Here is a 13,718-nt window from a genome sequence, read left to right on the forward strand (position 1 = left end):
AGAACTAAGATCATTTCAACTAAATGAATCAACTAAAAGTATCACAGATTCTCAAGTGAAATGTCAAGACGTCAAAATCCAAGCCAGAGCAGGCGTGTAAATCACTGACTTAAACATTTAAAAAGAAAGCTAGTGGGGCTACCCTGCTGGCGCAGTGGCTAAGAATCTGCCTGCCAATGCAGGGGACACGGGTTCGAGCCCTGGTCCAGGAAGATTCCCACATGCCGTGGAGCAACTAAGCCCATGCGCCACAACTACTGAGCCTGTGCTCTAGAGCCCGCAAGCCACAACTACTGAGCCTGTGTGCCACAATTACCGAAGCCCACGTGCCTAGAGCCCATGCTCCGCAACAAGAGAAGCCACCGCAGTAAGAAGCCCACGCACTGCAAGGAAGAGTAGCCCCTGCTTGCCGCAACTAGAGAAAGCCTGCGCGCAGCAACAGAGACCCAGTGCAGCCAAAAATAAAAACTAATAATAATGATAATAAAATAAAATAAATTTATAAATTAAAAAAAAGAAAGAAAGCTAGGGCAAGCTGAGTTCTACATTTGACTCTCTGGTGCTATAACCATGATTTAAAACTCTTATCTCAGTTTCTCCAGCTCTAAAATGGGAACAATATGACAAATGGTAAAAACGGAAAGGACAAAGGGATTCATAAGATGCAAGAAATCATCTTAGTGCTTGAGTCTAAAGTGACAGATAAGTGAAATTACTTAAGAATTTCATAAACTCACTTGAACCAAGTAATTCCATGAAAGAGCTGTATTTTCCTAAATGTATTTTAAATGGTCTTTGTTTTAATATGATTGAAATGGTAAGATTTGTTGAGCCTGATAATCATTTAAATATTCTCTAACCAATTAAGATCAATAGGCAAGGGGCTTCCCTGGTGGTGCAGTGGTTAAGAATCCGCTGCCAATGCAGGGGACACGGGTTCGAGCCCTGGTCCAGGAAGATCCCACATGCTGCAGAGCAACTAAGCCTGTGCGCCACAACTACTGAGCCTGCACTCTAGAGCCCGTGAGCCACAGCAACTGAGCCCGTGTGCCACAACTACTGAAGCCCACGTGCCTAGAGCCCGTGCTCCGCAACAAGAGAAGCCACCACAATGAGAAGCCCGTGCACCGCAACAAAGAGTAGCCCCCGCTCACCACAACTAGAGAAAGCCCGCGCGCAGCAACAAAGACCCAATGCAGCCAAAAATTTTTAAAAATAAATACATTAAAATAAGAAAAAAAAAAGATCAGTAGGCAAGAATAAAATCTTGATCTTTATCTTGTGACAAAGACCCAGCAACAATAATCTAATGCCAGTGTCTGATGGATTATTCTAAAAGCAAACTTACAAACCTTACAATGTTGTGGTGGAGTAAAGATTGCCAAGAATTCCTTGCTACTCTTCCCACTGAATGGACTCTATTTCCCCTCCACTTTGACCAGCAGAATGTGGCAGATATGACACCATGTAATATACAAGGCAGGACCTTAGGGGGTCATCAGCCTCCACCTTTACCTTTTTGAATGCTCCGGACTGGAAGCCAGCATTCATGTAAGAAGTCCAACTACCCTGAGACTGTCATGCTATGAGGTCCTACGGAGAGAGACAGAAAGCTTCTAACCCAGCCCAGCCTTTAGCTGAAGTAGCCAAGTGAATGTTCTCAGTTGACGCCATGTAAAGTAGAAGCACCACCCAGCTGAGCCCTGAGTGAACTTCTGACTCACAAAACTGAGAGCAAATAGAAGCCATGAAGTTTGAGTAATGTGGTACGCAGCAACAGACAATCAAACCACAAGAACCATAACTATACTCAAGAATTCAGGCATACTCTCAAATCACTTCCACAATCAGAACAGGTTTAAGGGAAAGAAAGTTTTTTTTAAAAGTACTATCAATTCAGGAAGATATCATCATTGTTGCTCTAAAATCTTCTCAGGTAGGCAAGAGCAGTATCAGTGAAGCAATGCCAGTTGCTTTAATTTCACTCAAGTCATATAATCACACTATCCCACCTATTATCATTAATCATCACCACTTATTATGGCCTCTTGGTTACTAGCAACCCCCTTGCTTGGGCCCAGGTGCACCAAACCTTGATAAGCACACAGCCTCCTTAAGGACTAAGGCCGTTTAAATCACCAGGAGCAGTACAAATCTGCCTTGGCTTTCAATGGTCCACCCTCCAGTATCTCAGACAAAACCAGACAAAGAGAGGGACTTCCCTGGTGGCGCAGTGGTTAAAAATCCTCCTGCCAATGCAGGGGACACGGGTTCGAGCCCTGGTCCGGGAAGATCCCACATGCCGCGGAGCAACTAAGCCCGTGCGCCACAACTACTGAGCCTGCTCTCTAGAGCCCGCAAGCCACAACTACTGAGCCCGTCACCGCAACAAAAGAAGACACCGCAGTGAGAAGCCCACGCACTGCAAGAGAGTAGCCTCCGCTCGCCACAACTAGAGAAAGCCCACACGCAGCAACGAAGACCCAATGCAGCCAAAAATAAATAAAATAAAATAATTTTGTAAAAAAAACACAAACAGACAAAGAGAAAAGCTTTGGAGGTGGTGGACTGTAAGGAAGCCCTGTCATCTCTACCCTTGGGTCCTCTAGACCAAGACCCAATCAGACCCAAGCAGATACTTCCTGGGCAATTAGAAATTTAAGGAGAGCAGACCAAATCCACCTAATTCTGGGGCATCAGCCACCGAGCTACTATTTTTTGAAGTTTGGCCCAGTGTATTAAGATATCCATGACATTCACCACAACTTTCACTGGGCCTCAGACACCCTAGCACTCTGACTTGTGCAACTGCCACACGTGCACGGGGAGCCAGAGGAATCTCCTTGGCTGCCCATCATTTCCTGCTTTAAGTAGTGAACATAAAACAACCTACGGAGAGTCCTGGTGCTATAGAAGCTGACTTCAATTTAGAGGACGATTTCTACTTTAACTTTCACATGCTCACTTAATTCTATGCATTGGGCGGCATACTATCCATTGACCAGACAGAACAAAAATTCGAGGAGCAAGCACCTTCCTGGAGACTCAGTGGCCTGGCCGACAACATGACTTTAATATGCCACCCAAAACAGAGGCTATCAAAAAGTGTTAAAGGTTGGGAAATGAAGAAAAACTGTTTCTGCAAGAATAATCACACAAGTTATCTGGCCTAGGATACAGCAAAAAAAGCTAGTTTTACTTTGAGGAATGGAATCCTCATCTAACCAAAATATCACATGAAACAAAAGCTAAGAATAACCTAGTTTCAGACCTGAATTCAAAATAGAAATTGCATCTGTCTCCTTGAAAAACTCCTCTAGGTCATGGATCAGTACCAATAAGATTTGTGGATTTTCTTACCTGATAGCAAACTTCAAGTTCTCTCTGCATGAGGTTAATTTTATCACTATTTAGACATTTAAGTGGCAGTTAACACAAGTAGAATGATTTTCCATTCTGTCTCTGTTAAGCTCCAGAAAGAGAGATCAGGGCACTAAAAAGTGAAGTGACTCATGGTGTCACTGTCAGTGGTTCAACAGTGTAATTACAACCCACATCTGTAGAACACTACTTAGCACACTCGGGGTTACACACTTAAGCCGACAATGGCTAAACCGGCAGTTTGGTTTTGAAAAGAGATGTGAATAAAAAAATGAGACTTTTTTCAGAATCATAACACCTGAAAGATAGGTTTGTTCAAAGTGATCCTCTTATTTCCTCTGTTATGTTAAATCCCACAGGAAATGGAGTATTTTGTGTTTCTAGTGTACCTTGGTCTTAACACACTTGAAAATGTGCAGCCAACGGTATGACAGGCATGTCACCAAGTAGGTGACATTTCGGAAGATGCTGTTGCTACTCAGAAGGGCAAAAACATGTATTTCTATTATCACAGTTCTAAAGAGTGTGTAAAACTGAAAAGGGAGCTCAATGGTGTGTGGTCACAGGGATGACACCAGGAGAAAACTCTGACACCCTGTTACTATGATAGCGACAGCCGTGTCTCCACACACGGCTGTCTCCAGACACAAACACGCCGAGACAAATGAGCCTTCCAACTACAGGATGGATTCTGCCTGCCAGGGACAGCCCAGGTTCCAGCGGAGAAAAGCTGCCGAAGTCTCTACGTGATCAAAAATTATTTTCTTTTCCAAGATTTAGTAAACAAAAGAGCATTTCCATTTTTCAGCAAGAAACATTTTCAATTCAAAGAAACACTGAAATTTGAAGTCTAAACACCTGTAACTCCATTCATCATATGATCCCATCACCTTCATACATGCTGGTACATGCTAACTGCAGGCGTCTATTGTTCTCAACTATGTCTGTTCTCCAGAAATGATTTTAACCTAAAGAGCATTCCACCAACAAGTATCAGAAAACTAAATTGGCCCTAAGCATAAAACTCTGCATGCAAACTTAAACCAAAAGTCCTCTTTTCTAAGCCCTCCATGTTGGCAAATATTCTCCTGTGTTACTTCCCATGCCAGCTGGCTAACACTGAAGTAAAAACACACACTCTTGCCCGCTCCCCTCACTTCACCAGAGTGAGTTCTCTGACTATCTTGTGTTCAGCTTTATTCCCAAATACTTAGCACATAGTTGGCCCCAATAACTTAACACTAAAACATCACTAAAATATCTGTCATACTGGAAACCAGCATGACAAGTTGACTATGAGGTTTTATAGATTTTCTAAAAGACTCCCTAAAGGTTTACAAATCCTTCCCTCTTCTTTGTATTCCTCTAACATGCTCCATGAAAGCCTGTCATTTATTCTACTATTAGACAATATCTCAAGTAATATAACCCACAGACTCTCCAGTAGCCTACACAATAGTTTCCTTGCCTTAGTCTCCAGCCTCTACACCCAATCCTTTTCAGTGCTACCATATTAATCCTACTTCATCTCACCACATGCCAATCCAAATCCAAAATGGCCCAGTATCACCTAAAACAAAGGTCCTCAAAACTTGAGCGTGCATATGAATCACCTGAAGGGCTTATTAAAATACAGATTGTATGGCCTCACTCCTTGAGTTTCTGAATCAGTAACTATGAAGTAGGAACACAAATTTGCTTTTTTAACATGCTCCTAGGTAACACTAATGCTGCTGGTCCAGGAAACATACTTTGAGAACCACTGACCCAAAGCAACAGTTCCCAATTACAGGATCCCAAACAAACTATCAGAACCATCTTAGGAGCTAAAAAACAAACAAACAAACAACAGCAACAAAAAACCCACAAAATCCAGTCCTTATCCACAGTGATCCTTAATCAGAAGGTCAAGGATGGGACTAGGAATCAATCCAGAGGTAAATCTAATGCACACTCAGCTTCAGGAGCCATTAGCCTAAAGACAAATCACAATCCCCTTAGATGACACTTAAGGGCTTCCACAACCTGAACCCAAACCTACCTATCTGAACTTATCTTCTAGTTCACAAAATAAACCCTCAGTTACAGCTAAACCGTTCTTTTCTTACTTATCCCTGAATGTCCTTGTCCATTCATTCCTTCTGTGCCACTTACCAGTATCTCACTTGCCATTCCAGCTGTCTGGAGTGCCATTTGCATCTTCTTTACCTCTGCAAAACCTCCAAGGATCAGCTCTTCAACAATCTTGAACACTTTTGGTCCATTTAACATGTTTCAGGATGATTATATGACACACTGTGCCAACTACCATTCTTACATTTAGCAACATTAGTCCATTTGTGTGTCTGTGCCACTGCATATCCAGTTTATTGATGGGTATATAACCTAATATTACACTGTAAGAAATCTGTAAGTAAGCTGTAACCTGAAAGAATTTTTGAAGGAACTAGAAAATACAGAAAACTAAAACCGATTTAAAAATTGTATAACAATTTTTATTACATAATAGTTATCATTTAAAATATGTAGATGACCTCTTACTTTAAAATGCTTTATTCTTAAATCTGTGGATTAATAAAGATGAGTACAATAGGGAGCTAAGAAACAATCAACCAGAGATTAATTCAAGTCATGACTAATATTCTTCCACAACATGTCTAAGAAAACATAAATTGGGGGCAGAAAAGTAGAAAAGTAAGAGGAGGAGAAAAATGGAGGAAAAGAAAGGAAAAAAGCAAAGAACACTGTCATACCTTGACCTCAAAACAATTAAACATAATACATGAAATGAAATGTTATTTCTACATTAGACCCATCACCTTGTACTATTAGATCAGTTTTAGTTTTATGTTCTTTATCTGTCAAATAGCTTATACCAACAGTACATGTACACATTAACATGAAATAGCAACAGTATTGCCAAGTGTATGATTTGGGGACTACAAGTTACTCAGAGATTTAACACACAATTGATGCCTCTTTAGTGTCTTAAATACATCTTAAGGGTGAAGGGAGTGGGGAATGGGAAGTGATTTCTAATGGATACAAACAGGGACTTCCCTGGTGGCGTGGTGGATAAGACTCCATGCTCCTAATGCAGGGGGACCGGGTTCGATCCTTGGTCAGGGAACTAGATCCCACATGCATGCCACAACTAAGAGTTCGCATGCCACAACTAGGGAGCCCACATGCCGCGACTAAGGAGCCAGCGAGCCACAACTAGGACCCAACACAACTAAATAAATAAATATTTAATAGAAACAAACAAGGTTTTTTTTTAGGGTGATGAAAATGTTATAAAATCATATCATGGTGATGGTTGCACAACTCCATAAATATACTAAAAAGCATTGAAATCTATACCTTAAACAGGTAAACCTTTTGGCAGGTACATTAAGTCTCAATAAAGCTCTTTAAATAAACAAATGAATAACTCATTCCATAATATAGAAGACAGGATCCCCAATCATCTTTTGAAATGACATGTGTGAAAGGTATAACTGATTTAATAAGCCAGAAACATACTTTCATTTTTTTATTTCAAGTTAATGTCTGATGGAACTTAAAATTCCTTAGTTTATTATAAACATTTTTAATATGAGATAATGGGTTTTCTTTTCAAAAGTGTAGGAATTATATACATTTGACAAATCCAAAGTAAGTAGGGCTAAGTAAGGCATATCTTACTTTGTTCATAACCATAATTAATTCTTCATAATAGTACTATAAATAGGATCCTAGTAGATTCAAAAGTTGTTTTAAATTTAGAACATTAGTCCTATTCAAATATCAGATATCAAAAACTTATTCATAAAGCATTTTATAACCTTGTGACAATAGGATTACATAGTCTATAACATACTTCCTAGGGCTTAATGTATTCAGGTTTTAAATGCCATAAGTACTATGATACAAATAATTCCATTTGATAATATATTCTAATACTGTCCAATACATTTGCATAACACAAATATTTTTATTAGTATTTCATGGTACATCTCTTTCCATTCATATACTTTTAATTTGTCTGTATCTTTATGTTTAAAATCTCTTAAGCCCAAAATGAGGAACTTGAATTAAAAGATGGGGATATACTCTTCAAAATGCCACTGCTATAATAAAAGGTAAAGAAAGGCTATGGAAATGTTCAAGCTTAAAGGAAACTAAAGAGGCATGAAAAGCAGATACAGTATCTAATGCTAGACTGGATTCTCTACTGGAGGAGCAAAAAAAACCCAAAACTGCCCTAAAAAACATTACTGGGTCAATCGACAAAACTAGAATATAGAAAATAGATAACAGAGAAAACACACACAAGTACATATATACATAGAGAAAACAATTGATAAAGTGACAAAATGCTAACAATAGTTGAAATTGAATTAAGGGTTATATGGGCACCCTTTGTACTATTCTTACAGCCTTTCTAAAAGTTTGAAGTTATTTTAAAATTTTTTAGAAAACAACATAAAACGTATCTCTTGTAAACAGTATGGTTGGGTTTTTCTTTTTTTTAAACCAATCTGACAAACTCTGCCTTTAAATTGAAGTATCTAGTCCATTTACATTTAATGTAATTATTTATATGGGCAGTATAAGTCTAACATGTTGCTATTTGTTTTCTATTCATCCTGTCTTTGTTTTGTTCTTTATCTTTTCTTTCTTCATTGTTCTTTTTTCTTCCTTCATTGTTCTTTTTTCTTCCTTTCCTGCTTTTTTCTTTTGGATTAATCAAATATTTGTTCACTATTCAGTTTTATGCCCTTTACTGGCTTTTCAGCTATACATCTATTTTACAATTTAATGTTTGCTCTAGGGATTATAATATGTATCCTTAACTTACCACAGTTTACCTTAAACATTATACCTCTTCATGTATAATGTAAGAAACTTACAGCAGTAGAGTTTCATTTACCCTATTCCCATCTTTTGTGCAATTATTGTCATACATTTTACTTTGAAATATATTATAAAACCCACATACATTACTATTGGTTTTGCTTTAAACAAAAATTAACAAATGAGAAAAATATATTTTATTTTTACCCACATATTTACCACTTCCGGCCTTCTTTATATTTTCCTGTAGATGAGTTACCACCTGGTATTGTTTTCCTTTAGCCTGAATAACTTTCTTTAACATTTCTTTAAGTGCAGGTCCAGTGAAAACAAATTCTTTCAGCTTTAGTTAATGTGAAAATGTCACTATTTCACCTTCATTTCAAATGATTTTTTTGGTGAATATAAAATTCTAGATTGACAATTTTTGTATTTTCCAGCACTTTCAAGATGACATACATTGATTTCCAGCTTGTATTGTTTCTGATGAGACATTAGTGAAAATTTTTATCACTGGTTCCCTGTAGGCAATGTACTCTTTTTCCTCTGGCTATCTTTAAGATTTTTTTCTTTGCTTTTCAGCTACCTGATGATAATGTGTCTAGATATGGTTTTCTTTGTGTTAAACTTCCTTGGATTTGTTGAACTTCTTGATCTGCGGGTCTATGTTTTTCAACAAATTTAGAAATTTTGGGTCATTGTTTCTTCCAATAATTAACTGCCCCAATCTCTCTCCCTGCTCTGCCTCTGTACTTCCAACCACTCAAATGTTAGACAGTATGATACTGTCCCACAGGACATTATGGCTTTGCTTATTTTTCTTTTCAGTCTATTTTCTCCCTGTACTTTAGTTTAGATTGGTTTTGATTGATTTTTCTTTAAGTTTTCTGATCCTTTCTTCTACAGCATGCAATCTGTTGTTAAATCCATCTGGTAAATTTTTCATTTCAGATATTAATTTTCATCAAAGTTTTAAAATTCTGGTTATTAGTCACATTTTTCTGCTTTTTTGCAAGTATAATAATTGTATGCTGCACAATGTGGATGCTTCATTATTGAGATACTAGATTACATTACTTTATTTACAGGTGGATCAGACTAATACTGTAGAGACTTGGTTTGGGGCTTTGTTACATGAAATTACAGTATCACGTACACTATGGCTAGAACAGCCCAATTCCTGAAACATCTGAGGTCACATATGAAAGCACAGGATGTTCACCAAGTTCTCCCCACACTGGCTAGTCTGAACTCCACCGTTTCTGAGCATTTGGCAACTTCTGCAATTTCCATTCAGCTCACAGTCCCACAGTAGCTATTTTCTGCCTTGGAGTGGGTGAAACTTCACATCTGACCAAAGGCTCGACAATACTCTTTTCAGATTTCTGGGGCTCCTTCTCTCTGCAATTCCCTCTCCTTCAGTATCCTAACCCACAAACCGCAGCTGCCTCCGCACCCCTGAACCCTGAACCCTGCTTCATCTACTACTTAGAGCCTGCTGATGTATGTTCACTTTCCTATGTCATAGTTTGAAAGTGTCCCCAGAGAAGAAGCTGGGATGAATGTGAAAGTGACCTCACGTACTCTCTTCTCTCAACTGACCATGCCGATTGCCTGAGTCCACCCAGTTTTCAAGTTACTTATGGTAGGAGGTAACCACATCATGGACAGAACCAGAAGTCCTTAATTCTAACTATTTTTGAAATAGCTTTAAAATCTATTATCTTATTTCATCCTTAAAATAAACATGTAACCTGAAAAGCATATGTTTCCATGACAGATTAGCAAACCAAGATATAAAATATTAAATAACCAGTTTCCAAGCAATAAAGATATTTTATTCAACACACAAATATTCATCAAGCACCTACTATGGGCACATGGTAATTGACATAGCAGCAAAACAAACTCATGGAATATAGTTGCAACCTATATTCTTTCTACTGAACCATCAATAAAGCACACAGACCGTATCCAAAAAATTGTCTAATGAATGAATAACCAGGAATCAATCAATCCACCAAGAGCATGCCGATACTCCCAAAAATAACTACAATTTACATACATGATTTATTTTTTTTCTGCAAAGAATCCTATTTGCCATGCAAATAATTTCATTTCTACACAGTTATATTTTTCAATTCCCTATATATACTTAATTTTTTTCCTATTAGTAGATACTGTCTAACCAAGTCACTTCTATTTAGCTATGCCAAATTTGCTTCAGCTAGCTCTTAATCGTATTTCTCATTTTCATCTGGCCAAATCAAATATATTTTCCTGGCACATGGAGAGAAAATATAATAAAATTTCTAAATACCACCTCTGCAGCATCATACCAAACAGTAATATCATTCCTCCGATCTTCAACAGATCAATCAAAGTGGTACATTTATACCTTACAGGTTTATCTTCATCTCTTAAAATAAGCTCTTGACCTGTCTTTTACCCCAACATATGCAAGAGCTGACTGTAAGAAAATGGTCATAAACTTAAGCTACATATATGTTTATAAAATAGTGTTTAAGAACATTTTAATATTGATTACATAAACATGTGACTAATTCCAGTGAAGTAAAATACATTACAACAGAAAGCCAGATACTATAGATCCTTGATTGCTACATATTGAGAATCTCCTAATTTTAAAGCCTAGCCAAAAAAGTTTGTTTAAAAGGTCTTTTGAAAATGACAGAAGTCCATAACATCACCTTTAAATAGGAACACTACATTCTCACTCTGTTTATGATTAAGAGAATATTTTAGGTGGCTGATTTTTTTATGTTCCTACTTGCTATCCTGAATCAAGACGGCACCCCCTGTAAAAGGATCTTACCTGCAGAACATCTTGGATCTTCACCCACACGTCTGCCATGTCATACAATTTGACATCTTCCTGCTGAGTCAGTGGAGTCACAACAGTGTCTTGCAGGTATCCCAGGACCACAGAGTGTGCAGCAGCTACAGCATTAAACTTGTCAAACAGCAACTCCAGCAGTTCTAGAAGTAACCTAGTGAAAAAAATAAACATTTACACACAAACAAACACAAAATGATTGACACTGGCCTGCAAGAAAAACATCAAACTAAAGTGAAGTAGCACACTACCATGTAAACAGCTCACTAAAGTTCAACAGATTTCATTTCAAACAGTTGTCTGATCTAAGTAACTTTTGAAAATTTATCTAAGTGTCAGTTTCCTCTGCTATAAAATGGACATGGTGAAGTCAGAGAGACAAAGACAAGTATTATGTGATCACTTATATGTGGGATCTAAAAAATAATACAAATGAATCTATATACAAAACAGAAACAGACTCACAGATGTAGAAGACAAACTTATAGTTACCAAAGATGGAAGGGAAGGGGGAAGGATAAATTCGGAGTATGGGACTAACAAATGCAAACTACTATACATAAAATAGGTAAGCAACAGAATTTACTATATAGTGCAGGGAACTACATTCCATATCTTATAATAACCTATAATGGAAAATAATCTGAAAAATATATATGTCTAACTGAATCACTTTGCTGCACACCTGAAACTAACATAATATTGTAAATCAACTATACTTCAATTTAAAAAAATGGACACGGTGTAAAACTTTTAAAGACAATTGTAAAGTCCCTAAACCAGGAGTAGCAGCTCAATAAACATTTGTTTCCTTTTTAACATAATTCAGTGATCACTATACTCTCTATTTATATATATTTATATAGGTAGTTTTTCTAAGGAATTCAGGCAATTTTTCAGACAACAGTTTGAATGTTACAGAGAATGTGCTATTCTCTAGCAATAAATTGGGCACTTTGGTAAGGACACTAATCCTTTTAGTCATGGAAAGCTGCACTTACTCCCATTCAAATGTATGGCCTAACTTGCCTGAAAAAACTACACACCTGCCGAGCAATCTGACTTTCACCACAGGGAGCAGCTTGGACCTCTGCATTATCTCATTTTTCATCTTGAGACATGGACACATATTATTACATCAATTTTATATACTCAAGGACACAAAATGAGGTTGCAAGGCAGCTGACCCTAGAACAAAAGTTGATTTCCATGTCAGAGCACTGAGCCACCTACCTCTCTCTATAGTTTTACAGTGTAGATGTATATTCAGAGATGGCTCAGAGTTTCATGTCATGGATGCAAAGTAATTCCCCCATCACTGAGCCTTACAGCATCACTGATCACTCACACTTGGAATCATCCTTTCCTCCTCTGAAGTTGTATTTTATTCCACTTTTAAGGACCTTATCACATATGGCTCACATATGTGACTCAATCAATGTGGGTCACATTTATTTATATATAGACATTTTACTTCTCTTCCCCATTATTAGCCTTTTAGAGCAGGCACTGCTTTATACATCTCTGTACATGCAGGAGCACTCAGAACAGTGATCAGCAAATATTTGCTGAATGAATTTAATGTGTATACCATGAATGAGTGCAGACAATTTTGGAATGTGACCTTTATTGTATAATCTGTGGCTCTCAGTTCATAGTTCCTAAGTAGACTTATAAACCAACCTGGAAAGTAGAAAAAGCAAAATATCTTGTCAGCAATGTCGATTAACAAGATTTTATTACCATAAATAAGAGGCTATAACTATAATCTCATCAAAACGTATAGCATAATATCTATTCCTATGGCTTCTTTATTGCCCAATTACTGTAATTAATGTGCCAATGTGACGGGCAATAATTATCTTATGATAAAACCCTAATATCTCTGACACTTTGATTTAGACAAGACAGAATCAATAAAAATGTACATATTCCTCCAAGTCTAGAATATACATATATAATCCAGAAATTACACATTGTATTTGTAAATAGGAGCCATTCTACCTTTGAATGATGATTTTTAAAAATCTTTTAAAGGTAAATTCATATTTATACTCACATTTACCTAAAACAATTCTTCACTTTCATCTGTGTTATATAAGAACTACTCAAAATCAGCAGAAAGAGGTACAAAGTACAGGAAGATGTATCTAACTTAACAACTAAAATAGTTAATTCAGTGTAGGTAAATAATCTGTGTAAGACTGGTATCTGGCATCATACAGAGAAAACACCTGATTAAGTAAGGTTCTACTTTTCCAATAAAGATTTATGCTGAGTATGTAAAAGCCTGTGGTTCCCAAATGTCAATCCACAGACCACAATGTATTTTTCAGTGGTAGACAGAAAAATAAGACCATATATTCACGTTTCACAAAGGTAAATTTGTTTGATATTTTTGGTATTCTCTTGGTAAGAAAAATCTGTTATTTTCTTCCATGACTGCAGTTATATTGCCAAATGTCGTTACTTGACAAAATTAAAACGTAGTAACCTTACGCTATACCCCAACATTTCTGGAATGATTTTAATTTTAATTTTATATTGGTGTATAGTTGATTTACAATGTTGTGTTAGTTTCAAGTGTACAGTAAAGTGATTTAGTTATACATATATCTATTCTTTTTCAGATTCTTTTCCC

At 37.1% G+C, this 13,718-nt stretch overlaps 1 protein-coding gene across 1 annotated transcript in view; it reads right to left on the reverse strand.

Annotated features, from left to right (window-relative positions):
* The window catches only part of EXOC4 (exocyst complex component 4), an 823,186-nt gene that overhangs the window by 699,065 nt on the left and 110,403 nt on the right, over positions 1-13,718 (reverse strand). Inside the window, exon 7 of the mRNA XM_059933354.1 lies at positions 11,057-11,231. Within this exon, the coding sequence (XP_059789337.1) occupies positions 11,057-11,231 (175 nt within the window). The remainder of the gene's footprint in view (positions 1-11,056; positions 11,232-13,718) is intronic.

This window comes from Balaenoptera ricei, chromosome 9 (genome assembly GCF_028023285.1).
Source record: "Balaenoptera ricei isolate mBalRic1 chromosome 9, mBalRic1.hap2, whole genome shotgun sequence".
Taxonomy (NCBI): Eukaryota; Metazoa; Chordata; class Mammalia; order Artiodactyla; family Balaenopteridae; genus Balaenoptera; species Balaenoptera ricei.